Here is a 26,399-nt window from a genome sequence, read left to right as displayed (position 1 = left end):
GCTGTGCATGAAGGTTTCTGTGATTTAAGAGAAGAAGAAGAATGTTTTCCTGATGAATGCTTTAGCTTCCTCTGACCGAGCTTCCCATTGGTCAAACTTTTGGGCCTCTGATCAATAAGACCCGGGGGAACAGCTGTAAAACAGATCATTTTCCAAAAACGTGTCCTTCCATAATCAATAACCGCTGAGTCAGTATGGCCTGCACAAAATCTCACTGTAAATGGGCTGGTTTTTCCTTGTTGCATATTAAAACCGGGCGATTAAACTCCACAGCAGGACAAGGACAGTATAACTTAATGGCTTCCTTTTTACTGCTGTTGTTAGGTCCCTGCCTCGGCCCCCAGTGGGCAATATCTTTATATTCCACAACGGGGACAGTGAAGAAGGTAAAATATTGTTTTCACTGATTTTTCTTTTAAAGTTAACAAGGGCATTGCATGACATATTTTGTGTTAACAAGGGAGATGCGGCACCCCCCCTCTCTCAAATGGCCCCTCTCCCGTTAAAAGTCACCAGGGTTTACAGAAGCCGTCGCCGTGAGGAATGAAGGCCATTGAGTTAAGCTTGTTGAGTTTAATGGAGCAGTAAGGCCATAGTAGAAGAAATGGCTGAGGCTGAGCTTTGCTACAGGCCTGCCACGTCCAAATATTAAAGGAAAATGACACAAGGTTATAACCTGCATGATACCACTGTCTTCCTCACCTGTGTGATGTTTGTATTCTACATTTTAATATTGTGTGTTTATAATAGAGTGTAATTAGGTTTGATCTGGTTTCTATTTGTAAAATCGGTGCAGTTTAAAACATGTTTGTATTGAATTAAAAGTATCAAAATAGTTAAATTGAGACGCTCTGATGCAGCATCATTCCCTAAGTAGTCGTAATTTGATCAAATCGCCATGGGGCCAAAGATTTACAGCCCTAGTGAAAAGTAATATTGTACAATTAATCTCTTGTCCTGTAAATACACTAGAAGATAAACTTGTAAATATTCTTATCAGGCAAAACCTTCTTTCTCTGCCTTGTTTTAGTCCAATGCAACAATGCATTACCATATTTGGAAGGCAGCAGTGACCTAATGTGTAGAGAAGTGAGCCTGTGATGTGAGGATTGCAGTTTTAAACCCTAGACCAGCAGGACAATTTGGTAGGGGGGGAATTGAAGTTCCCTCCACTGCTGAAGTGCCCATGAGCAAGGCACCAATCCCATCTGCTCCAGTAGCTGCTGCTCTGCCAGATAGCTATTGGAGCAGGGCTGCAAAATTGTATTAATGTGCAGCGAACCTCCAGTTAATGATTTAAGCTAAAAAAAAGAAAGAAAGATGACATTACCTTAGTAAGAGATGTGGAAAATGAAAGTGTTTGAAAATTTACTGGAGCGTGAATTATGTCAAGTGACCTGAAAGCAAGAAAATCCCTAAAAGTTTTAACGGCAACATCTTCATTTCAGGATGAAGAACATTATATTCCATAAAAACCTTGTATTCAGTTTGGGAGATGTTTTATTTTTTATTATTAATGCACTTACATTGATCAGATGCAGGTTAATGCATCAGGCAGGGAGCATTCTTTTCAATTACTCGGGTTTTGACACGAGCACATTTTCCTGCTAATACTAGTTTGCTTTCACTAAAGTGGAATTTTACAGGCTTTACCCGTGTTATGCACTGTGCTAGTTTACACGGTGATCACATGTAAATTGTGTCTGCTGATTGCTCTTGTTAGTGGTTGCCTTTGTGCCCATAGCTGACAGATTTTTGGAGAAGGTCGAGTTGCAATACTCATCATTACTCTTTGGTAGAAAGGCCTAAAATGGCCACCCCCTGCTGGCTAATTAGGAGCAGAATAGGGAGCAAAAGTGCCAAACAATGACATTTGGCTGTGATAATATGGGAATGTCAGCTCCATGTTGCCTTTGGTCTATGGGATGGTGACATGAGGACAGGTGTTGCGGTTGTAAATGGTGGGTTTTATGTCTGCTGTGGTTTGTCCTGGAGGTTGAGCTGCAGTTCTGCTGATTGATTGTAATGCCGGCCTGTCTGTGTATGCATAATGATCACAATGAAAGGTTTGATTTCATTTATTGAAGGGGAGATTACTCCTCTCCTCTCCTTTCCTCTCCTCTCCTCTGCCAGATGGCTGCTCCTTAATCAAACTCTCGTACCTCAGAGAGGTAAACACATTACGCTGCCCTGATTACACCAAGTTGGCGAAGCATGCCGCATGAATGTGTGTCTGCTGTGTGTGTGCGCGCACGCGTGTTAGTTTTGTATGTGTGTGACATCATGTCCATGTGTATTTGAGTGTATGGAAGAAGTCTTGTGGGGGGTTGGGGCTATTAAAAGTCACTGGGGTGGGTTATGCTCATGGGCGCCCTTATTAAGATCTGCTCCATCTAGGAAGGACACACACATATTCACATTGACACACAACATGGGGACATAAATGATCAGTCAGCATTTAGAGAATCACTCATTCTCTTAATCCCTTTTTTCGTGGACAGTAAACAATCCCCTTGGCCCACTGTAGCTATGGTAACACTTGCTGCCTCAGGCCCCTCATGGCAGTGCTACTCTGTTCTACACACTGTTGTATACTATAGTTATCCCAGCCAAGTATTAAGGAAGGCAGACTGCTGTCATACATTCCTGCAAAAACCATAAAGGCTGCTGTCACACAATCCAGAAGATCTATAAGCCCCAGGGTTTGATGTCACACGGTAATGTATGTCTAGCTGTAAAAACACTGAGTTAGAGGCGAGCCGTGTAACTTGCTTTGGCAGGGGGAACAAAGCAGAGTGGAGCTGCAGCGCTAATAGTCTGGCAACATGATAGCGTTAGAGGCAAACAGAACAGCTTTCACAGGGCTCGGCTGACGGAGTGCCGAGAGACTGTGGTGTGGCTGTGCACTACTCCGGCCCTGGAAATTCTAAGGGGGGGGAAGTAGGAACATTACACACCGTTGAGTTCTGACAGTGTACAAACTTAAGCTGATTCAGTTTTAATGACCTGAGTTTGCAGTGCAGGGTGTGTATTCAAAGTAGAGAGGGGAGTGATTTAAGTGCTGAGTGACTGTGGAAGGGTTTAACAAATCCTAGGGATTGCAGTGATTGTAAATGTGCATATGTAAAGAGAATTCCAGGGCTGTGTAGTGCCACAGCTGACATTAACGGTTGCTATGTTTCACAGGGTTAAAGTTTTTATGTGATGTAGCTATGGCGAGAGTTGGATTGCTCTGCATGTTGTTGCTGCATAGGCACATACATTAAGCATATAGCAACATTCCAGCATTGACATAGGAAATTAATGAGTTGCTGAATGTTGGCTGTCAGTTGACATTTTCAAAATGTTAAGGCTACTCAGTGTAAATTAAATGTATGAAGTCAACTGTGTGGGATCCACATGTAATAAACTCCCACATATTTTGACAACCTTCCAGCTTCAAGTTTATGGAGTCCAGTTTTGCAGACATGGTGTATGTCCAGGAGCAACGAGACAACGATTTAAGCATTGAGTAACCAGGCTGTTTCTCAAAAAGGAAACGAGCAGAAATGTCATCCAGTGCAATCTGTGGATTTATGTGAATACAGTGAACATTGACCAGGCGCTATGCAGCACAGTGCTGCAGTCCACACAAAGCCAATAGAAATATTCTTAATAACACCGAAAGTTTATGTGTTGATTTAGTAGAGGAAGGATCGTGTTGGAAGGACATTATACTCATTTAGCCATTGCAAACACTCTTTACTGGAAGCAATAATTCAGGAAAAATGCATATCAAAAAGCAAGCGGTGGTATTATTAGGTGGTGCAAAAAAATGTAATGGCAGGCATCATCTAAGATATGAAATGAAACGAAACTTTAGTAATAGAGTAAATTCAGTTGACTAACGTACCAGGATGTAGTTCCTGATGGTATCCATAATGAGTAGTGATGGTCCTGGCCCTTGATAAGGCTTGATGAGATGTAGTAAAATCCTTGATGCATTCAATTTTTTTTTTGTGGTGTGCAACAGCGTAGACGTTGAAATTACAAGTATGAATATGGATGTGGTGTGAGCATCATCAGAGTAAATGTGCTTACTCTATTGATTAAATCTCACATCAGTCAGCCGTGGCACCCATTTCTCTCTCTCTCTCTCTCTCTCTCTCTCTCTCTCTCTCTCTCTCTCTCTCTTCCCCCCCCCCCCCCACCATCTCTTTCTACTCATCCCTGTCAGGGCGGGCTCAGTGAAGTGGTTAAATTGTCCATAGCGCGTAAACGCTCGTTTATAAAAGCCGACAGACGTGCCGGTCGTTTGCTGAAATTAATTACCCCTCGGAGCCACAGCAAGCACGGGCCCCAGTCAGTCAGTTACGCTCCAGCACCTCCCAGGCCCTATACCTGCAGACAGGGAGAGAGAGAGGCACAACGAGTGGAAAAGAAACAGCATAAAGAAAGAGGACAGGGCCAAGGAGAATGACGCAAAGCTTGGGAGTGTGAACCTGATAAGAAAGAGAGGGGCGAGTACAAAATGTGAAGTGGGAAACGAGCCCTGTATTTGGATGGAAGGCGCCAACAGGAAAAAGACATTGAAGACACCAAAAATCTCTAGCATGTGTCTATCAAGTTAAATCATAAAGTAACCCAACACATTTCTGCGTATGAAACAGAATTAATTGCGCCTGCTCTCCGTGTTTTGCTCGACCAAAAATATCTTTTGTGAGGTAATGCTGACGCTGACGTCAAATTAATCAAAATGTATTCATCTTCAACTAGAATAATGTAATGAACTTCGGCACTATCTGATGCAACACTTCTCTAACATTAATAAAAGCTTCATCTCCTGCTACATTTGCATAATTGTTCAAATGAACCCACTGATGCACTCCTCCTTTTTTTCTTTTTTAATAAAGTGATGATTTGCGGTAAAGTAAGCCGCGGCTTGCGAGAGGAGAGGAGAGGAGTGGAGGAAGACGCGAGGAAGGGGAATGGGAGGAGAGTGATTTGTAGAGGGCCTAAGGTGATTTGTCAACATTTTGATTCAGTCATGTAATGAACCATACAATGCAGTACAGGGCCTTATTGGTTTGAAGTGATTTTTCACAGAGCTTTTTTGGCCTCCAGAGATAATTTGGAGAGTGTTTCTCACATTGTAACCTAATACCTCCTTCCTCCCCTCCTCCCGTCTCGTTGACTGAGAGATCAACGTGTTTCCATCTGCCCGTAATCTAATTATTGTTTGTATCCTTCACAAGCTCCGTGCAACCAATTTCAGCCCTTTTCATGCTGCCTTATGCAGCTGTCATTGTCAACCACACATGGTAAGTGCTTCACAAATCTGGACCTTAGCAGAGAAAAATGTTGTGAACTGGCATCAATTTGCGAATCAGCAAAGCTTATGTCTTAATAAAGGTTTTTATAGGCGATGCAGCACAGGTTCCTTCAGGACAATATGCTGTACTCTTCTCCTGTTTGAGATCTGTACCAGTACACTTCACTTTATGTGTGTTTCTCTTCGTAAAACACCTCATTTTTCTTTGTTTTCATTGAAAATTACCCAGATGATTTAACAAGAGCAGAGCACATAAACTCAAGGCTACTTACTCCATTTTTAGACAATTTAAAGACATTGTAAAGCCATTGAAAAACACAAAAAAATAGCAGAAATTATACCAAAATTACACTGACAAACACAACCCATTAGTGTTTCTGTGAAGAAATGCTTTTAAATGTTTATAACAAATATACAAAATAAAACTGTGCAGCACCGACAAGGAACTCCACAAGCCATTAACTAAAGACCACACATACACCCATTATCTGTTATAACCCATTATTATCTATGTCTGTGTGTTTGTGTGTGTGTGTGTGTTCACATGAACCGGTGTTGATTGAACATTTTCTCTCCACTTCTTCACTATGTAGCTCACTGGTTTTACTAACCTTCAGAACATGTCTGACCTTTCAACATAGGGCTAACTGGATCATCCTGTAGCCATACGCATCCCACCGCCTGAGAACTCTACCTCTTCCAGTGAAGACGCATTAACTCCCAGTCCTGTGAGTCTTTCTTTGGACAAAGTGCCACTTTGTTTACACAGTTAGTTTCCAATGGCCAATCATTTAACTTAACAGTGTTTTGGCTACATTGATGAAATGGAATTTGCGTAGGAAATGAAAGAAACAACAAAAAACAAGGAGGAAAACATTTTCTGGTTTTATTATTCATAAACAGCAATATGTTCAATTTGTGTGAAGAAAAAGGGAAACGATGATCTACTTTTAAATTTAAAACTTTTTCCAGGCGTGTTTGTATCAATTTCTTCAATACTGCGTTTGGCATTTGGGTGTAATAGCCCATTTACCATTTTAAACCTTTTGTGTGTGAATACCAGTGCGTGTGTGTAATGGTATCGCGGGCGGTGTTTCCTTGAAGAGCGACAAGAGCAGCTTCTGTAAAAAGGGACTCTCGTCATTGTGACCTCTTGTGTTTTCCCAGCTGTATCTGAGCTAAGATGTGAAGCTTTTACTCCTCTGTTTTTCTGGCTCAGTGTTTGTTGTACATCTGGTGGTCAGTGATGAGAGAAACACATCCCTGAGTCACAGCACGGCCTTTCCGGCTCCATTTGAAAACTGCTTTGATGGCCGAGGGCTTTAAAAACACACACTGTCAATGAAAACACTTTGATATTATACTCCAGCTGTCAGTTTTTTGCTGGTACTTTTCAACCTTTGGACCAGTAAACTAGTGTGCCTTCTTAGAAAAAGATACCGTTTATGAAGAAATGCAGACGTGGCAGATAAATTTTCTTTTTTCTGCCCTTTAATTTTAGTTGTGTACTTGTTTTCATTGTGCCGTGTCCTACTAATTTTGCTGTAATATGTCAAAGAGTAATATAGAGCTTGTCAAACATAGATTGTGCTTAAGAGTCAATAAAGGCCTGTTGATATGAAAAATCATACAATTATATATTGTATATTCATTTGGCACCACCCTCATCGGGGTATCACACACACCAACATATAGAGATGTACTTACTATGCCGCTGACGTTAGATCCCTGCTGTGCAGTTGGATGAATCAATACTCTCTCCCTTTGTTTTCCCAAACTGCAGTGTCAGCAGTACCTTAATTTTTCATGAAAAGTTTGGTGTACACAGGCACACACACACACACTCGGGCCTGGTCTCCCCATATCTTTGTGTCTGTCGGGTCATTGACCTTCCTCTTTGTAACTTCTCAGCTTTAGGTCTGTTTTATTCTCACAAAGATTCATGAATGTACAGACCAAATACTTGGACAGTATATTAATACTATACAAGTATTTACTGTATATTTCACTGTGAAGTTTAGGCCGGAGTTGCGGTAAGGGGACTTCATGCCGTAACTTCTTGTGTGTATCACATACCATGAATTTATGAAGAGAATGAGTTGAATATTGAGGTAAACACTTAGACAAAGCACAAGACATTAAACATAAAAGACCTGAACTGTTCTAATTCCTTGTTGTGCAATTGTTGCCATTGTTTGTAAAATTGCAAGAGATTCTGTGATTGCAACCACAGATGGACCACCAAGGAATCCAGGACCAATTTTAATAGCATGACTACAGTTCCTGAACCATCTGCCTTCTACTAAGTCAAATGGCCCTAGCAGTGTGGACATTACCTGCTTTGATTTCTGTATCCTTCATTGTGCTTGAAGTGTAGTGGGTATGTCAGCAAGGAAAGTGCTGAAGGAGGTACTCCAGATAGTTCTGGGTAAAGAAGTTCCAAATTTAGTTCTAAACATTTTGTCTGAAAGAGCTTAATAAGAGCATATCTTTGGAGTATAGCAAAACCCCTGTCACATTAGCTGTGTGTGTGTGTGTGTTTGTGTGTTGTATTGCTCTCATTCTTTCTTACATTCATTTCGGCTTATGTTTGCACTTAGGTCCGAACATTCTTTAAAGCATCACTACTTACCATCCACGGAGGTCTGACCAAAGCACAGTTCCGTGAGAGCACCACACCTCCTGCACTGCATATTGCAGCATCTCCATTCATTTATCCCAATTTTTTGCTGTCCTCACAAACAAGCAAGAGTTTTCTGGAATTACCCAATCAGCCCACAGGACAGAATGCAGGACCTTGTGAAGTTAATCTTCTTCACATTATATGAGGGGTGTGCTTTGATTATTTAGATCTCTATCACAATCCAACTTGGAAGATTACGTAAAAGAGTTCCTGTGCCACTAATGGTATACAGAGGTACTGCTTCAGGGTAACGTGTTTCATAATTAATAACAGACATTGGGTTCACAAGAGATACCATATGTGCATTATTCAAAAAAGCCCAATTAAGGTCCGTGCCAATTCTTTCAAAAAGAGGTGGAGGAGAGTTTGGATTGTTGACATTCGAGGTAGGGTGCACCTCACCAATTTAAGTCTGTGCAAATGCCCGGCCAAAAGAAGGGTCATTAGGTTGTTAGGAACTGCCTGATGGCTCAAGCAATTGTGTAATTTCTTTCCCTTTGTGGGTGTCACAATTCAGTCTATTCAATCTGTCCAAAGTACGGATAAGTGAGCACTCTGTCAGGCCAAGCGTTGGTAACATAGTGTACGGATGTTACTTAGTCAAAGGCAAGTACAGTATGTCAGTATAGTATGTCCGAATACATTGTTTCAGTGGAAAATCCCCTGTAAGGTGAATATAGAAGCCTGGGAAATCTCCAATAGAGGCTCTCACTGCATACTACTCATATTTCCACCAGTGTCATGTCTCAGCTCAGACTAAGTGCTAATGGACTTTTGCATACATTCTGCATCAAGCAGAACTCAAAATATACACCTTACCAAGCCCTCTGATATCACCAACACCGCAGAGTAGTTTCTGGATGTACAAGGACAGTCAGTTTAGATTCTCATAACTTTTTTGGGTGGACAGAATCAGTCCACCTTACCCGTAAACTCTTTACTACCTGTAAGATGATATCATGCTGTTAAAGATGATAGTGTGGGCTCCTATGATGTGAAAAAGGTCCTCTTCTGGAGAAAGATGGTTGGTGAGGTAATGTTGGATAGCATAGTAGTGGGATAGCAACACATCTTACATCAGCATATTTAAAAAAAGAAAAAATATACAGTATATCAGGGAAAACTCAGATTTGAAGTTGAAAGGCTGTGGTTAAATGCCAGTGCTGGAATTCTGTGCTCCTCCCTTCAAACATGAGAGCACACCATTACCAATGGTATACACTTGTGCCGATAACATCAACTCAACTACTTACAGCTGGTTGGCTGAGCTACTCTTGGCATTCTATCAATAGCTGCTGCTTTAATCATTCCTTTATACCACAGATCCAGTTCAGTGTGGAATTTTAATCGAAGGCCTAAATAAATCTGTAGAGAGTTTGGTTTATGATTGATCTAATTTTGCTATTTTTAGGAAATTCCAGTCATTCTTTTCATCAGTGTAATGTGTATTTTTTTCATGTGAAAGAAGTGTCTCTGTTTACTTGGATATATGTTTAGACATAACTAGTGCTGTGATAGTTTCTACTGTAATATTTGCAGAGCATATATGCAAAAAAATGTCATAAGAAAATCGTAAATATTGTGTACTTAAATAACAGTGAATGAAAGTTTGAAATCAATGGTCTGCAGTTCTGATGTGTGCATTGAAAGGCTTCAATGGTCCAATTGGCTCTGCCCCAGGACCTAAGTTTGATCCAGTTCAAATGATGTTCTAACTGAGATGGCTGTGCTTTTGCTGTGGCTCTTGGGTGTGTGCGTGTGTCTTGTACCGCACTGGATTGACGCGAGAGACATGTATTGCTAGTCGCTTCAACCACTGCTGTTTGTTAACTGCTGGCACAACATGTTACTCCATTGAACACGTGGTTCCAGCTGTGTTTCTCATCTGTCTCTTGGATCAGGTCTCTTTCATGTCCATTTCAGAGGCGTCTTTGAGATTGGGTCCAACAGTTTGTTCACGCTAAGACCTCCACTGTGTATAATTCCAGTCATGGGTGTGAAAATGATTACATGTTTTTATGTGGATGTCTGTTCTGTAATTTTCTAAACAAGCCAGCTAAGAAGTTGAGTTTTGAATGATACTTGGAACATTTAGATTCATTATACTGTCAAAACTAAATGCTGTTACTTGTCAGGATTAGAATAGACAACATTTAAATGATCCCCATGGGAAATTTGGGTTATTGCAGCAACGAACATGACACAGCAAAGAAAAATATGTGACAAATAGAACCAGCAAAATACTGACAAAAAACCATCAGGATACATAGCTGAATTTAATGGCGCATATACAATACCAATGTCAGTCTTCCAACCCTTCTCCTACATGTGATAATCTCACTTCATCACCCGATTAACAAGGAGATGAAGCTTAAAACCTAATTGATTCTCGAAGCTGATTCCAGGATAGCCTTCAGGCATGATGATGACATATTAAAAATCCACCCCCAGATGCCAGTGCTGAGATGAGGCGGATGAATATTCTCTCGATTAATTAGAAGCCAGATTTAAGCCTGTAGTTTCATGAAACTATCACTGAAAGAAATATGTTGTAATCACTCACTGTCTGGAGGCTCGAGGAGGCTAAATGCTGTTTAGTCCCCCCAGAAAATTGGAAACAGCATTTAAGCACGTCCTACAGGACATACACGTTAGAATGATCTTCCTCTTTTTGCCAATAGTTTCCTCACATCAGTACACAGAGACGCAACATTGGCCTACTACCCACCTGTGGCAAGCGGGTAAATTCAACAGTAAAGCAAGCAAAAGCCTTGACTTGTGCCAAATCTCAGGAGCAGATAGAAGAGACAGAGGGACTCAGACAAAATGGACTTGCTGTAGTATTTGAAATGATGTACTCTTAAGGTTTTTCCAATCGAAGATGTCAGATCTCTTTCTCAGGTTCTGTGTGGCCCAGACGCTCACTAGATGGCAGGATGAATTTTCAGTCTTCACATATCGGCTGGGTCATTATGGAGCTTCTCTGGTCCCCCTTGCCTTTATTATTTGCCGGAATTTCAAAGCTGTCCCATGCTTTCAGTCTTATTGGGATGTCCCAATCTTTATCAATGTCTCATGTCTCATGTGTAGTGACAGCCAACCTATCACTGATTCAGCAAATTTCAGTTAAAATTGAATCTTTATTAGTTCATATTTTAATCTGTGGTAGAAAAATCTCTATTAAAGCCAACACAATACATAATGTTAGATTCTATTTAGCATTTTGTTTCCCTGTATCTCTGTGTTGCTCTCTTCTTCTTTGTTTCTCCCCATGGGTCCCTTGGTTTCTGTCTCCACCGGTGCAATCCTGTATAAATTTGCCATGAAATTTGTGCCATTGTAAATGCATTTGGGAGTGGTACCCTAGTGTGTTCAGCCATCCGGAGCAGATTAACCTGAACAGAGAGGGGCAATACCTAGCTGTACATACATTTGGCTTCAACCTGCTGCCAGCACACTGAAGCTCCTTCGGCACACATTTTTTCAGCACATGTGCATCCTTGTAAGTTGGGTCTGCTTGACCTTCCTTGCTTTGCCTACATTGTCAATGCGGAAAATTGCCACTAACTGCAGAAACACTCAGAAAATGCTGTACATGAGCTGTGCATCAATGTGACAAACGGAGACACATTTAATCACTGTTTTCTTGTTAAGTTTCCAATTGTGCATCAGGGCTGCAGAAATGAAACAGAGAAATGCAGCAATCAAAGAGTTTCTGCATGCTATAAATATAGAGACTTGTGTTTGGCAAATTAACACACACACACACACACACACACACACACACACACACACACACACACACACACACACACACAAACGCACACACGCACACGCACACACACGCACACTTCCACCACAAAACTAAAGATACTTAAAGACTGAAAAAATGATGTGCACTGAGTTTAAAGCGTGTACACACACTGTGCATCGCTCATAAGCCTGGCTATAAGGTTTGTTTACCGAACCAGTTTTAGTTTCAAATCTATTAACTTTTAACTGGAAAAGAGTCCTTGCCATTAAATTATCTGTGCATTACATTGACATTCTTCATCTCCTTCTTTAATTGCTGAACTCAGTGAGCAGTGACTTCCTAATTGCCTCACTTGTCTCTGTTATTTTCCGGCCTGAGCCAAACATCTTGCGCTGAAATGCAGGTTTCATATCGACAATGCGTAGTGTATAAACAATAATAGAATAATTCCATTAAAATGCAAACATGAAGAGTGACAAAGGCAAATAACTTTTTGGATGACACTATCTAGAGATGTTTAATTGATCACAGGAAATAAAGCCCTTATCTTTGTGGGGGTTTTGCATATGCAATCTTTACTCTCATAGCCCTTCACACTACAGTGAATTTTCATTGTGTGGCAACCGCTTGTCTTTGACGCACACACACGCACATGCACACACATAGCTGCAGTCAGAGGGCAGAGCAGACTTCTCATGCATGGCTCACTCTGCTTATGTAAGATCACTACTTAAACGTGGTTACGTCACATAAGAGGCAGCAGTGGGTCAGTGGGTCACTGTGCCGCACAATCACAGCACTACACACAGGCTCTATCACTGCAGGCTCATCACCTGCTGCATCGCTCTACATGTATGGAGCCATTCATTCTCAAGTCAAACATATCTGCACATGTGTAGTTTTGTATGTGCAAACTTTTGACCTGTCTATCTGACAGTCTAATCTAAACATCTCAAAAGCTAGGTGGTTTTAAACATTCCAGTACAACACGATAATCAGATTACTTTATACCTTGGAAAAGGAAACCCCCTGGAATCACACTTGTGTGCACCCTTGTTGCTTTAAGAGCACTCTTGGAGACGAGCGCTCACCCTTTACACCTAGGCGTAATGTGGCCGCTGCTCTCCACTTCACTCTCCTGTTATATAATATGAAAATACAGAAAAAAAGGGAATCAAGCAGATGTGTCATATTCATTTGTTGTACAAATATTTATATTACCAACTTTTAAATGACGTGAAATGAGATTTTAATGCTCACAGTTTGTGTAGGTGGCTTTGGGGTGACTGGATATTATTTCAGGAGCAGCCATGATCACGCCAGTCAGCTCTTGACTAATGTGTTTCACTGCGTCCTCACAACAGATTTGGATAATCTGTGCATTTTTAGTGAAATTGTGTGGTAAAATTGAAAATGATGCAGTAATTTTGCAGTAAAATGAAAAATTATGCAAAATGCGAAAATGTGTTGAATTTGCATTGAATTTTGCGATCATGGAATTGCAAAATGCTAGAGGCACTGCCTTGTGTATACTCCTCTAACCCCTTACCCCAGCTCCTGCTCTTCATACTCTCTCCCTTGCTCTGCCTTTTAGCCAGCAGCACAGACCAGCTCTCTCTTTCTCTCTCTCTCTCTCACTCTCTCACTCTCTCACTCTCTCCCCCTCTCCGTCTCTCTCTGTCTCTCAGTGTCTCTTTAGTGCTCACACACACCACAGGTCTTGAATGAGGGCAGGACCAACCACTCCCACTGTTCTTTAGTTCCACGAAAAACAGAGACAGTGAGGACGAGAGGGAGGGAGGGAGGGAGGAGCGTAGCTGCGCTGAAGCCGAGCCCCTCAATGCCTCAGCACGCATAGTGGAGCAGACGGCAACAGCCACACAAACACACTCCCCTCTCAGTTACATGCACAGTCACACACATACCACACACACACACACACACACACGCAACCCTCACCACCACCACTACCGGCGCACACACACGGTGACGGCTGCCAGGCGCGGTGGGAAGCGAGCCATCAGGGAGACAGCTTGTGAAGAAAGAGAGAGGGATCGCAGAGGGGAAGAGAAGAGAGTTGGAGGAGGCACCTTGTGGATCAGAAGGGATTTTCCTCTGTGTGAGTGTGTGTCTGGATAAAGCTCTCTTCTTCCTGAGCAAGAGGAGTTTTCACTGACGCTTTTGTGGTCATCCTCCACGCCGGGCTCCGGTGATATCTACCTATCTATCCTGGAGCTTAACAAAAGAGGGAGGGAGTGAGTGAGAGTGAGAAAAAAAAAAAAAAAGCAGTCACTGCTTCAGCTCCAGACCACCCTCTCTCCTCCTCCTCCTCCGCCTACTCCTCCTCTTCTCTCGCTCCACATCCATGTGTGAGTTCACCGCTGATTTCACTGTCTTTTGAGGATACAGCAGAGGACAGCGTGTGTTCCACAGGATACAGCCAAGCTCCCGGTGGGATCGGGGTCTCGTCTGGTGCAAACGAGGGAGACAGGAAACGGATACACAGGAAGAGAGAAAGAGGCAAAGAGAAAGAGAGAGAGAGACGTTGGAAAGCAAATTGAGGGGCATGTTCAGGGCAGAAGAGGAGAAGAGTGAGTCTGATTTTTAGAGCAGAGAGTGCAAGGAGCCAGCAACTGGGTCCCATCCATCCATCCCTTCTTCCTCCTTGTCATCCTCCTCTTCTTTCCTCTCTTTAACCTCTCTCTGTCCTGCTCTTCAATTCCCCCCATTGTTTTCCTGAATTGCTTCCTATTATCCTTTCATATCTCCCTTTCCTCATGCACTACCTCCCTCTCCCCAAACTCCTCTTCGCTGCCTCCTCCAGATTCTCTCTCTCGCTCTCTTCCCAGACTCTCAAGAAGAATGGTTTTCCGAGATTCCTTGTGAGATCCTAGACAAGTAGACAGACAAGACAGACTAAGGACTAAGCTCACAGCCCTATCCGTTCCTCTTTCTATCCCTTCTTCTGTGTGTTTGTCACACACCTCAGCGAAAGGAAGAGGGTTCTCTCTCTGCATCATCGACTCTTGGAAACAATTGGATCCAGACCAGCCCCTCACAGCGATCGCACCCCACCTGCGAGCTTCTATCTCCAGCCTACAGGACCTTCATTTGGATTCCAGCTACATGGGAAAACGTTTGGAGCAGCAGCCAATGTACCCCCAGTACACCTACTACTACCCCCACTATCTCCAAACCAAGGTAGGGTGAATTTTTTTTTGCCTTATTGACTTATTTTGCCTCTGTAGTTCAAAGACAATAAACTTCATGATAATTCGGAATTACATATGACCATGATCACCGGCGTTCTATCTGTTCCTGAACCCCATTAGTCTGCGTTACAGCGTCTCTACCTGGTGTCTCTGCTTTGCATTTGCTTCACCATCAATAGCACAAAAATACATTTGCTGCAAGTGTTTGATTGACCGGAGACATTTTTGCCCGACTATATGATGTCTCTAAAACTGTGGACATAGAACCTCACTATTCCTAGAGAGCAAGATTGTGTTTTACTCAGCCAGGACGAGAATCTTTTACTTGTTTGGTTTCACTGAAACTATTTGGAGAAAGCACAACGGTAGACACTGAAAATTGCCTCCTGAGACAGCTTGCTAAATAGTGCTCCGTCCCCTCCCCCTCTTTTTCTGTCTCTGAGCAGGGTGATATTGGTGTCACTCAGCTGGGGTTTTTCCTTTTTTCCGCCACTGTGAGCGCTTGACCCCATCCTCCCTGCTGACCCCACCAGCTCAAGTTCAAGTTCAGGGCATGAGGCCCATACTTCCCCCAGCCCTTGTTTTCTCTCAGACTTTGTCCCGCTCACTCTGTCAAACCCCCCAGTCCTCCCCAACCCCCCCAGCCCTCCCTCAGTAGACCACACCACACGACACTGGCGGCCTATACCCTGCTTTAAAAGCATGATGTAGACATGACTGATGGGACTTGATACAGTTCCACGATGATTGAAGGAGAAAGAACACTGAGATCACTTTGGTTTTTTCTTTGTTCTTTCAGTTTTATTTCTCCTCTCATAGTCACATGACGTGCATACACAAATTCACACACACTCACACACAAAATAGTATATCCCACTCTGAGTCTTCTACCACCACGAAGAGGAAAATGGATTACCGAGGCCTGATCGATTGCGCCTGCATCATATCTCTTGGCCCACCATCCCCTTTTGTCTGGCGTGATTCATTTGTGTTTTTCTTAGCTGTAACATTAAGTGTGAGATGGCGGGTTTGCTGCAGTATTTAGCAAATCCATACATGTCCATTAGTCAAGAAAGACAGAGAGGAAAAAGCAAGGTAAAACGAGCTAATGGTTGAAATCTGAGTGGGAATAACAGGTAAGCAATTGATTTGTGTACTGTTGAAAATGTGCTGACCTAGAGCCGTCTGACATGCTGTTAGTTGATCCGACATCATATTAGAGTTGCTCCAGATCCCTATCTGTAATTTAGTATCGATTCATTTACCAATGCCATAGTGCTATATCTACATACTGTCACCCAGCTGCACATTGTACACTTCCTCCCCCCTTAGACAGCAAGCCAATAACTCTAGAAAAATAGTTCCCCCCGTAACTGCTACCTTAAAAAAACACAAACAAAACATCTGGGCTGAAAAAGAGCGAACACCCCCCACAAAACTACACATTAACTCATAATCGCGTTATGATGAAGTGTTTGCCTCATCATATTTTTTCTCAGTTGCTGCCATCTCGCAAAAAACACAGTGTACGCAAAGATTACAAGTGGCTGTTGGGTCGCTTTCATTTTCCAATTTAAAATGGTTCCACGCTGAAGACATTTTAACTGCTTATTAACTTTTTTACAACACATGCCTCGTCGCCACAACTTGTGGGCAATCGGCGTCTGTTTACGCCGCTTTACCCACAAAAGCTCGGGGAGACGCAGTGCAACGGATAAACAAACAAGTTGGAATCTGATGGATTTTAATAGACGAGGCCGATACCGATCAGCTAATATGCGCTGTACATTCTTGGGCTCTGATGCTGATCTTTATGCTCCCTAATGACGAGGATGCTCATCAACGTAAGACGACAGAGAGGCAGTGATACAGTTTGCTAATTATTCTCCACAGTCTTTTTTTTAAATGAAAACGTCTCAGTTTAGTCATATTGTTTTAGTTGAGTCTAGTTCTCACTGACTAGCATCCAAAAACACATTTAACATTCTAGTTCTCTTAAAACACATCGACTTTTGCAGCTCAACCATTTTCTTTCCCGATCGACGGCGAGGCTACGTTTGCAGATGACGTGTGTGCAGTCTAGTGTGAATTTCCTTTTGCAGCATGTAGACGTTACTCACTTAATCTGCTGATCTTAGAGCTGCACGCATTCACATCTGGGAGCTGTCTGGTGTTTTTAGGAATGTTGTCAAGATGAACAAACAGGCGCCACACACTGTTTACTAATGCACACCTGTGATTAGGCTGTAATAAACAATGTCTCCAGTGAGAAGCAAGGCCTTTTGTCTGTAAACCTGACTACATGCATATCTCTAACTGGATAATAACCTGTATTGTTTCCGTTATGTGTATCGTATGGAATCTTGGCTGGTACTGGTTTTGTTTAGCATAATTCTAACCCCAATGGAGCAAAAGAATTATTACAATTCTGAAATGTTCTTGACAAAGTTAATTGTTTAGCAAATGATGAAAAAAGAAGAGCCAGTGTTTTTGGCAGCGTAGTCATCATTACCGGTGGCATTAACGCTGCATAATTACACTTGCAAGAAATTATTTTGATTGCATCAGCATTATAATGTACTCCAAAGTCTAATCTTATATTCAGCTCATAATGAAGCAGCAGTTCTTATCAGGGTTCTGTGTAATTACGTGTTTTGCAGGCCATTAAGCAAGATATCGCCTTGGAATGAACATATAATGTATATATATATATATATATATATATATATGTGTGTGTTAGGTTAACTTCAATATCGGACACACACCTGTCACACCGCTTTGTGTGTGCAGATGTCATCGTATCATGTCACTGTCTCTTCATCTGGGATTTATCTTCATCAGTTCAAGGTCATCTCATTTCTCTCAAGTATCTGCAACAGGCATCTGGCCCAGACCATCACTTCATTCCTCACACTCCATCCACCCCTCCATCCCTCGCACCAGCACTCCCTCCCTCCCTCCCTCCCTCTGCTGTCAAGGTCATATCAAATTGGATCCTGCCTGCATTTCTGTGTGTGTGTGTGTGTGTGCGCGAGGGTGTGTTCGCATGTACATCCATATATGAATAATACCTGCTTGTATATGTCAGCTTTGCGTCCATGTGTCCGTGACTTCACATGAGCCTGTAACTTTTTCTGTGTCTGCGTTGATGTATATCTTTACTGTGTGTGTGCGTGTGTGTGCGTGTGCGCGTGCGTGTGGCCTCTGAACAATGACTCCCCTCCATGACCCCTTCTCTGTGCAGCTTGCACAGAGAAGCTCTCTGAGTCCCAGAGGAACAGATCTGTGTGTGTGTGTGTGTGTGTGTGTGTGTGTGTGTGTGTGTGTGTGTGTGTGTGTGTGTGTGTGTGTGTGTGTGTGTGTGTGTGTGTGTGTGTGTGAGAGAGAGAGAGAGAGATAGAAGGGGGCCCTGTAGAATAGCTCAGTCATACATCTGTATGGACACTGACAGGATCTGCCGTGCTCCTCTTTGACTTAAGATATGGTTAGAAACCCTTGTGCATGTGTGTGTGTGTGTTTGGCCCTTCTCTGGGTTTTGTACAGTGGACAAAAGGAGTAAAAACATGTTTATTGTATGCCTCACCCACTCTCTCCCCCCACCCCTCCTTCTCTCTCTGCTGGTTGCTCACTGATCATGTAAATGGCCTCTTATTAATCTTGATTCTGGCGAGTGGAGGCTCTTCTTCTGTGGAAATCAATCATGTGTGTGTAGATGTGCGCTGCCTTTCTCACCTTCCAATGGTATTCAGACACGGCACACACACACACACACACACACACACACACTTACATGCATAACCTTCACACAAAGGCAGTTATGACTAGTTTAAACTAACAATGCTTAGCCAGATGACAGACTGTGTGTAAATGTGTGGCTATTAAACAGAATTGCTCTCTCTCTGCCTCCATAATGGGCTATAGGTACAGTTTAGTGTACATTAGCAGAGGGTGGGGATGGACTGCATGGCCTCTTATGCGAGCTTAGTGGCCTTTAATCACAGATGGAAGAGGGTTGGGCGGGGTCACGGGGAGGGTGAATGCTTAAGCACAGCTGCATTTTTGTGTTCTATATTTGATTTGTAAAAAATGAACTAAAGGGTATCTGGGTATTTGAGGGGATTTATCTCAACGATCTTAAGCTCAAATCTGTAATTCTTAACTACAATCTGCTCCTTCTGCTGCAGGACTTTGGCAATCAATGTTCTCTTTTAGTTGGCACACCGCCAGTGATGACCCTCAGAGACCCGTCAGTTTTTTTTCCTAGATATGAAGTTGACATATTATCCATTTTGGTATTTCCACTCCTCCTTTCAGTGTAATATAGTAGATAATACAGTATCTGTTGAACGTCGACATTCACACCTATAGAAATTGCATCCAGTAAAACCCATAGATCCTGAACTGACCTGAATGCCTCCTCCTTGTATGATTAACCATTTAAAAAAACCCATCAAACACAAGTGAGTGTTTGGCTAGGATTGATTACGTTTGGTCAATCAGAACAGATTAGGGTTTTCACTCATTGTGATCGGCAGTGCTGCGGCAAGGGCAAGTCGAAGCCGACCGCTGTGTTTACTTTGAGCATCAAAGCATTGCTAAGGTTTCAAAGATAGTAGACAAACATGTTCTGTTTAAATGAGCTTTCTTTCCATGTCTTAGTCCATGTATAAGAAAAACCTGTCAATTAATTTAGGAGTGAGAGTGGTTCCAATCCTGGCTTTTGATTTGTGGAGACATTACTTTACATCAATATGGGATTTTTGTCAATTTTCTCCTACATGCAATATTCCTCTCTTGAGAAATGAAGGCATCTTATTTTCACCCTGATGCCAAACTAAGCTCTTCAAATGTTCTTGAATTTTCTCACATGAATGGTGCCTTGTCAGCTCTTCAGATATCAGTAAGATCCCAAAATAAACTCTCTTGACTTACAAATGAGACAGAATATCGTAAATGTGTCTCCGTGATCAAATTCAAGAGGCCACTCAGGGTTTTCAAACAGTAAAAAAAGCCTTTTGAACTGAAACACTCCTACTTTTTACTGTTACTCGTCTTCTTCTTCACACATTACATTTCAGCTTTTTTCAATGTTTTCATCTGCGAGGTGCATTGCTTCGCTCTTTGTGATTTCTTTTGTTGGAGCTATTCGCTGCCAATTATTTGTCACATAAAAACTCTTTCACTGTAACTTAAATATTTCAAAACATCCCCTCTTTATGACCTCATTGTACTTGAACTTGACAAACAGACAGACATTTCTTCCTGCACCTACAATATGATTTTTCTTGTCGTTTTTATTGCATTTAAAGCTGCTGAAGTCAATTTAGAATAATATTCATGTATGTACTGTACACTCTGTGCCTCACTGAATCAGCCTGACTCTTGATTCATAATAGCTGCTTGGACATAATGGGTGGACATAAATCCTATTTGAAATCAGCAGCACACGTGGCACAAACACACACACACACAAACAAATGCGTTGAGTTACTTCCTCTACCTCCCAATTTGATCTGTTCTCTCCTCTTCTTCTCTTGATTTGTCTTCGACTGATCTTTGCTGTAACAGCTTTCCCCTACGGGGGTTTAGCTCATAAATCAGTAATCTCAAAATAGGAGTGTGATTTATTTCTCCGGAGATGAAAAGAAGCCATTTGTGTGTACCGTGTTTTGTATCTTAAGATGCATGAGCTAGAAATCTACAGGAGGCATTTTGTTAGGTATTTTTCAGGAAACTAAGTCTGATTATTAAGGCTTTTGACCGTCAGTGTGACAGTTGAGCCTGCTGCTGTTGTTATAGAATGTGTCTTCACAGCATGTTTTACAGCGATAATAACAAAATGTGATGTTTTATGGAACAGTGGAATACATGACATGTACATGTGTTTTTGTGTTGACAAGGCAAATACATCTTGTTAATCCCTAAAGTGACCCCCCTAGTTTGTTTGAGTTTATTAGTTTATTTTAAAGGGACAAATCTCATTAATCAACAGAACAAATGGAAATGAGCCAGATTTAGCCTCAGAGGCAAATTTCATTGGCCAGATGTTAGAAAAGATGTCTCAAAATCACTTACATTTGTTCCTTTGCACTCTTTGTGCCTCTGGGATTCAGAGAATCCAGAGTTAAGAGTCCAGACCAAGTGCTAAACAAACTGAACATGCTGAGGAAGCACGTCACAAGCAGACACACACTTAAAGCACGCTTCATCCTAATCTTTAAATCATATATAGAAAAAACTTTTCCTTTCTATCCATCTAATCTCCTCTAATGCCGAAACATAATTTTTCCCAAACATTATTTGAAGTCTCTTACTGCTTGAGTTGCTCCAGTGTGTGTGTTTGTATGTGTTTGTGTGTGTGTGCGCTCATGTTTAATAACCATATTGTTCCTCTGGATGTAGAGCCATTCATGTTTTTTTATTCTTTTGGCCTCTGGTGATGATTGACTAAATGTGAGTGTTTGATTGTAATCTCAGAGAAGAAAAAAGTCATATTATCAGTCAACTGATCGTTAGTTTGCTGCAGTTGAGCACGCTAATATGCCCAGCGGCACACTATGAGCTTTAATTAGGGTAATGAGAAACAGCATTTAGCTGATATCAAAGTAATGGCACATGTGGACACGCCTGGACATCTAAATAGAATAGTGCAACGCTTCAAAAAAGAGCTTTTCACATTCAATTACTCTGTTATGTGGTAGATAAATGTGTGTCAGTCATCAACCAAGCGATGAAGGCAGGACAGAAAGAGAAGCACACACCACTACAGGGATAAGAGCAGAAACACAAACTGACATAAACTGAACCAGAAAGACACGGATTTGGGTGCAGACCTTCTAAGCATAGATAAAAGTAAGACCAGGTATGGAGCCTAGTGCAGCAGTAGGCGCATTAACCTAACACACAGGACCAGCAGTGGCATGGGGCTTCAAACCCAGGACCCAACAGTGCTAACCACTGTGATCATGCTGCCCGAAAGAGAAAGGTAATTCATAATATGACTATTTTGAAAGATGCCCTAACCCTGCAGTATTAAGATTTCTCTAAATTCCCAAATCCACCACTGGGTCCAGATCTGCTTTAAAATGTAATGGGTTCTTCTCTGGGCCATGTCTCACCTTTCTGTTCAAATTGTCTTGTAATTAATTCAAAAAGAGTAAAGTAAGTCAATTATCCTGCTTAAAACCAAAACCAACCAACCAACCAGCAGACAGACAGCAGGTAAACACACACAAACTTCCTTTCCTTCATCCCCTCTTTCCTTCCTTCCAAGCCCCTGTTCCCCTTCTTGTCAGACATAAAGTACTGCACCTTAGCAGGAACGGCAGCCATAAATTATGCAGTACACATCACACACACATATACCGAAACTGCATTGTGTGTGTAGCGTGCAAAGTAAACAGAGGGTAGGGCCTTTATAGCCCAGCATGCATTCTGCTCATGCCCCTTCTCTCCTCACATCTGCCTGCTTGCATCAGTTGTAGTTTACAAGCGACTCTGACTATATTACCATGCACTTATTGTTTCAAATCCATTTCTGTTTTTATATCATTTTCTGCTTCAGCATCATACGTCAGCACAATGAATAGAGAAGAGTCATAATTTACCATCTTCCAATGCCCTTCCTGATTTCCTCCCCCCTCCTCGTGTCTCTCTTATCTTCCTCCCTCTCTCCCACTGTGTTCTGGGCTCTCTCTCTCTCTCTCTCTCTCTCTCCCTCTCTACTACCATCTGTTCAGTTTGTGGGGCCTGGGTAGGTTTACTGTTTTAAAAGGGACTCTCCTACCCACCCATATATGTCCATTTATTATTCTCTGTGGGCTGTTCTATTCTTGTCCCAGTACAGTAGCGGGCGCTGACCAGTGCCTGGCTATATTGAATAGGAGAGAAAAAGCTTCAGCGGGTCAGCACATGCACGCAGAGGTGAGAGAAGCTCACCCCTGCCAGCTTTGTAATAAAAAGTGTATGGAGGGGGGAGAGAAGGAGGACAGAGGATGTGAAGGAGAGCGGAGTGAGATATATCGGAGGGGGGGAGCGGGGGGGAGCGCACAGATGGCTTCAAAAAAAGAATTCCTGCTGAATAAAAAAGAGATCCAAAGGCGAAGGAGAGAGCGATGCAGTCGAGGAGAAGAGTTGTAGGCTCAGTCAGGGAATAATGGTGCTGCTGCATTTTTAATAGTCGGCCACTTTGTAGCGACCTATGTCTAATGGATTCTCTGCCTCTTAAAAGCCCCTGTCAGAGGCCTCTACCTCAAATAGTTATACCAAGGAAATTGCTGAGGGCTCCAATAGTCCCCAACACTCTCTGCTAGAATGTGCAATGATCTAATATTGTCTGGCAACAAATGTAATGCCACTCAGTACGCAGATATTTTGGCAAATCGAGTTTAGAGATTAGTTAACTGACGGGACGCAACAACCAAAACACTAAAGGCCTTTAAAAATGGACATATCATCACAACTCCGGTTCTTGCTTCTAGCCATCAGTTTGCTGGCCTTTAAAACGCTAAACTATGTATGTGATGCTGACTTATTGGTGAGCTTAAAAGATGGGGAACAAGAGTTCAACCCCTAGCTGTTAGCCATTTTAAGTGTGTGTAGTTCATTGCAGAAGTTATGTCTTCTGGCCATTAAGCTGACCGTAGAGATTGTGTCCAGGGGTTACTGGTGATATACATGACCATTGCCTGGATCCGGTGCCTTGTGACCTGTATAAAATACAGATAAATACATGGTGTTGCCATTTTTCAAGTTTATTGTTCAAGATGGTTTCCACTTAGAGGGTGTTAAAGGGGTGTCCTGATGGTCGGAGATTCTAGTGCCTCTTTTACTCTCAGGACCATTGTGAAGGCGTATAAAGCAATAACATTGTCGTTTTGAATTTGGTCCTAGACCTTATATAGTTTCTATGGTAGACTTTCCAGATTGTGCGATATAGTTTTAGAAATTATTAAAACATTTTGGGTAAGTGGAAAAAGAAGGTGCGATAGTGTTAAACTGTTAGGGGGAGAGATTTTCTTTCTTTGTCTGCAATCAAAACAATTGAACTGTTGACCTATGGCAGGCAGTGATTTTCCCCCCAGTGTTAAACAGCCTCTCTGCGTATATTCTGCGTAAATTCTTTTTACCCGTTTCAGTTTCTCCCTCTCTTGCTGTCTAGCTTAAACTTCTTGTAATATTTTTGCCCATGTGGTGAAAGAAACTGGTCTTCAGACAGCAGCTGCACAGTATCCAGTCGCTGACAATCTACAGACGTGGTTTTGGTGCTGTTCCTCTTAACACAACGACACTATTTTCCCTGAAGTACATTGAAACTGACATAATTAATTGGCATCAAGTCTTTATTCCACATTTAATAGAACTTGAGGTTGTTTCGACTTACAAATCGACTGGCAACTTTGTGGGTAATCACCAGGTGTTTCTGCTCCCGCTCACACACATTTGTTACTGTTTCCACCAGTGAATGACTTGAATGACCGCTTCCATCGTCGTCCTTGCGCATGCTACGAAAATGCATCAACACGTCATCACGCCAACGTCACGCCAACATAAACAATTTTAGCGTGAAAGAAAAATGAAAATAGGGGATGTAAAGATTGATATCTGGCAAAAAAAACTAAAACAGGAATATTCTGCATGCTGGTGAAAAAGTAAAGGCAGCAGTTTAATTTTTCATGTAAGCTTTGTAAATGATGACATTCAGGCTGTTTCTTTTAGTAGATTGGTAGATAAACAAGAAGAATGATATAACACTTTGGCTGTTCAAGCTCAGCTTAGCACACATTCTGTCAATTAAATGTATATTGTTGTTAAAAAATTGTCAGTTCTCTGGTTTCATCAAGCGAATTCCCTGGTGGAGTGTGTGTGTGTGTTTGTGTGCGCATGTGGTAGGATGTTAACTGCGCGTGGGCATCGATGTTCTGATGAACCCGTCGGAGAGAGAATGTTACTTCATATCTTGCTAAGTTGCCCTCTATCATAGTCTAAGCTGTGCGTATTAATTGCTTTGTTGAACACTCTTAATCAATCATTGACCTTGAACATATTCCAGAACAGTAGTTTTGCAATTTACATAATTTATATTTACTTTGTCTCAGCCTGCTAAATCTGTTTCTGCTTTGATTTCTTCACATTTAATGTATTTTGAAATCCTCCAGAGCACTTGACCCGCTGTTTTTTGTTCAGATGAATGCAGGCAGTAATGAGGGCACTGACAGCCAAAGCAAAAAGAGAGATCAATTTCGGTGGATTAGTCTGGCAAAAAGACCCTGCGGGGTAGAAGGGCTGATGGTACTTTCACTTTTTCACTTTTTTCTCTCCAAGTTTTGCTTAATATAGTGGAAGAAATCCAGTGGGATTGTTGATTACAGCAGGAATCACCTCTGCACTTAAGGCACACTTGGTCTCACTCTGCGTGGGTCAGGTGGGGCATGGAGGGGAACGGGTCACCCCCTGCTTGAGACGTACAGATGGACAGTATTTATAATGCATTCTATATGCAGTCTCTCAGTCATTACCGATAGTTTTCTTCACAGGACTCATGAGGGTATGTATACTGTACAATAATGGAATACACTGCAAAAATCATTTGTTTTGGTGCAGAGGAGGACAGAGGCCAACTAGCTGAAATTATTTATGAAAAGAACAACGTTGAGGCCGATGCTGGTAGTTTCTCAAAAATTTGAATTAAGAAAATCATATAAAGGTTGCAGACAAGCAGCGAAGACATTTAATATGAATGGAAAAGTCAGATTATTAAGTCCAGGGCACCAATGATTTTGGTGGAATAAATTCGCAGAGCTTGTTCCTCTGTCCTTTTCCATTTCAAACAGCACAAGGCACTCTTGTGCTTTCTTCCTAATACGTAGTGTCTCGCCTTTGAGGCTGCAAACCACAGAGTAAGTGTACAAATCCATGCCACTTCAGAGTGCTCGCTTCAACTGCACAGTAGAGAAGATCCAAGTGTGAACAAACTCACGGGCTCGACCTCTGCTCTCATTCTTCCGCAGCTCGAGAGGAATTTGTAAAGAAACACAGTTAAAGTCTATAAAAGTGCTGCACAGTGTTTGTCCTTACAGACACTTTAGCTCGGTTACAGACACACTCTTGTCCCCGAGCCAGAGGTGTCTGGCCAGGCCAAGCATCTCCTATTCCCTGCTAATGAAATCCTGAATAAAACCCTGCCTGCTTGGCTTGATCCCACATACACAATCACACAAGTATGTACACACAAACACAGACGCACTCTTCAGGGTGTCGGTATGTGCACACACACACACGCGCATGCACACTCACACACATACAGAACCCCTGCAGTCCCAGTCAGGGATTATCCTGGAAAACACTCCTTTTGTTGAGCCCCAGTCAAATTACTTTTTCTGAGCTCTCATGCTTCTATCAGAGTTTTGTTCAAAGCATTTGTGTGTGTGTGTGTGTGTG

General features: G+C 42.1%; 1 protein-coding gene across 3 annotated transcripts in view; it reads left to right on the top strand.

Annotated features, from left to right (window-relative positions):
• The first annotated feature begins 13,619 nt into the window (after positions 1-13,619).
• The window catches only part of LOC143000843 (RNA-binding motif, single-stranded-interacting protein 3-like), a 98,170-nt gene continuing 85,390 nt past the window's right edge, over positions 13,620-26,399 (top strand). For all 3 annotated transcript variants that reach the window (XM_076150287.1, XM_076150286.1, XM_076150288.1), the window contains exons 1-2: positions 13,620-14,339; positions 14,738-14,949. In XM_076150287.1, the coding sequence (XP_076006402.1) occupies positions 14,315-14,339; positions 14,738-14,949 (237 nt within the window). In that variant the 5' untranslated portion in view covers positions 13,620-14,314. The remainder of the gene's footprint in view (positions 14,340-14,737; positions 14,950-26,399) is intronic.

Source organism: Genypterus blacodes, unplaced genomic scaffold (assembly GCF_046128005.1).
Source record: "Genypterus blacodes isolate CSIRO-AG114 ecotype Tasmania unplaced genomic scaffold, CSIRO-AGI_Gbla_v1 ptg000052l_1, whole genome shotgun sequence".
NCBI lineage: Eukaryota > Metazoa > Chordata > Actinopteri > Ophidiiformes > Ophidiidae > Genypterus > Genypterus blacodes.
This window is presented reverse-complemented; position numbering and strand designations above follow the sequence as displayed.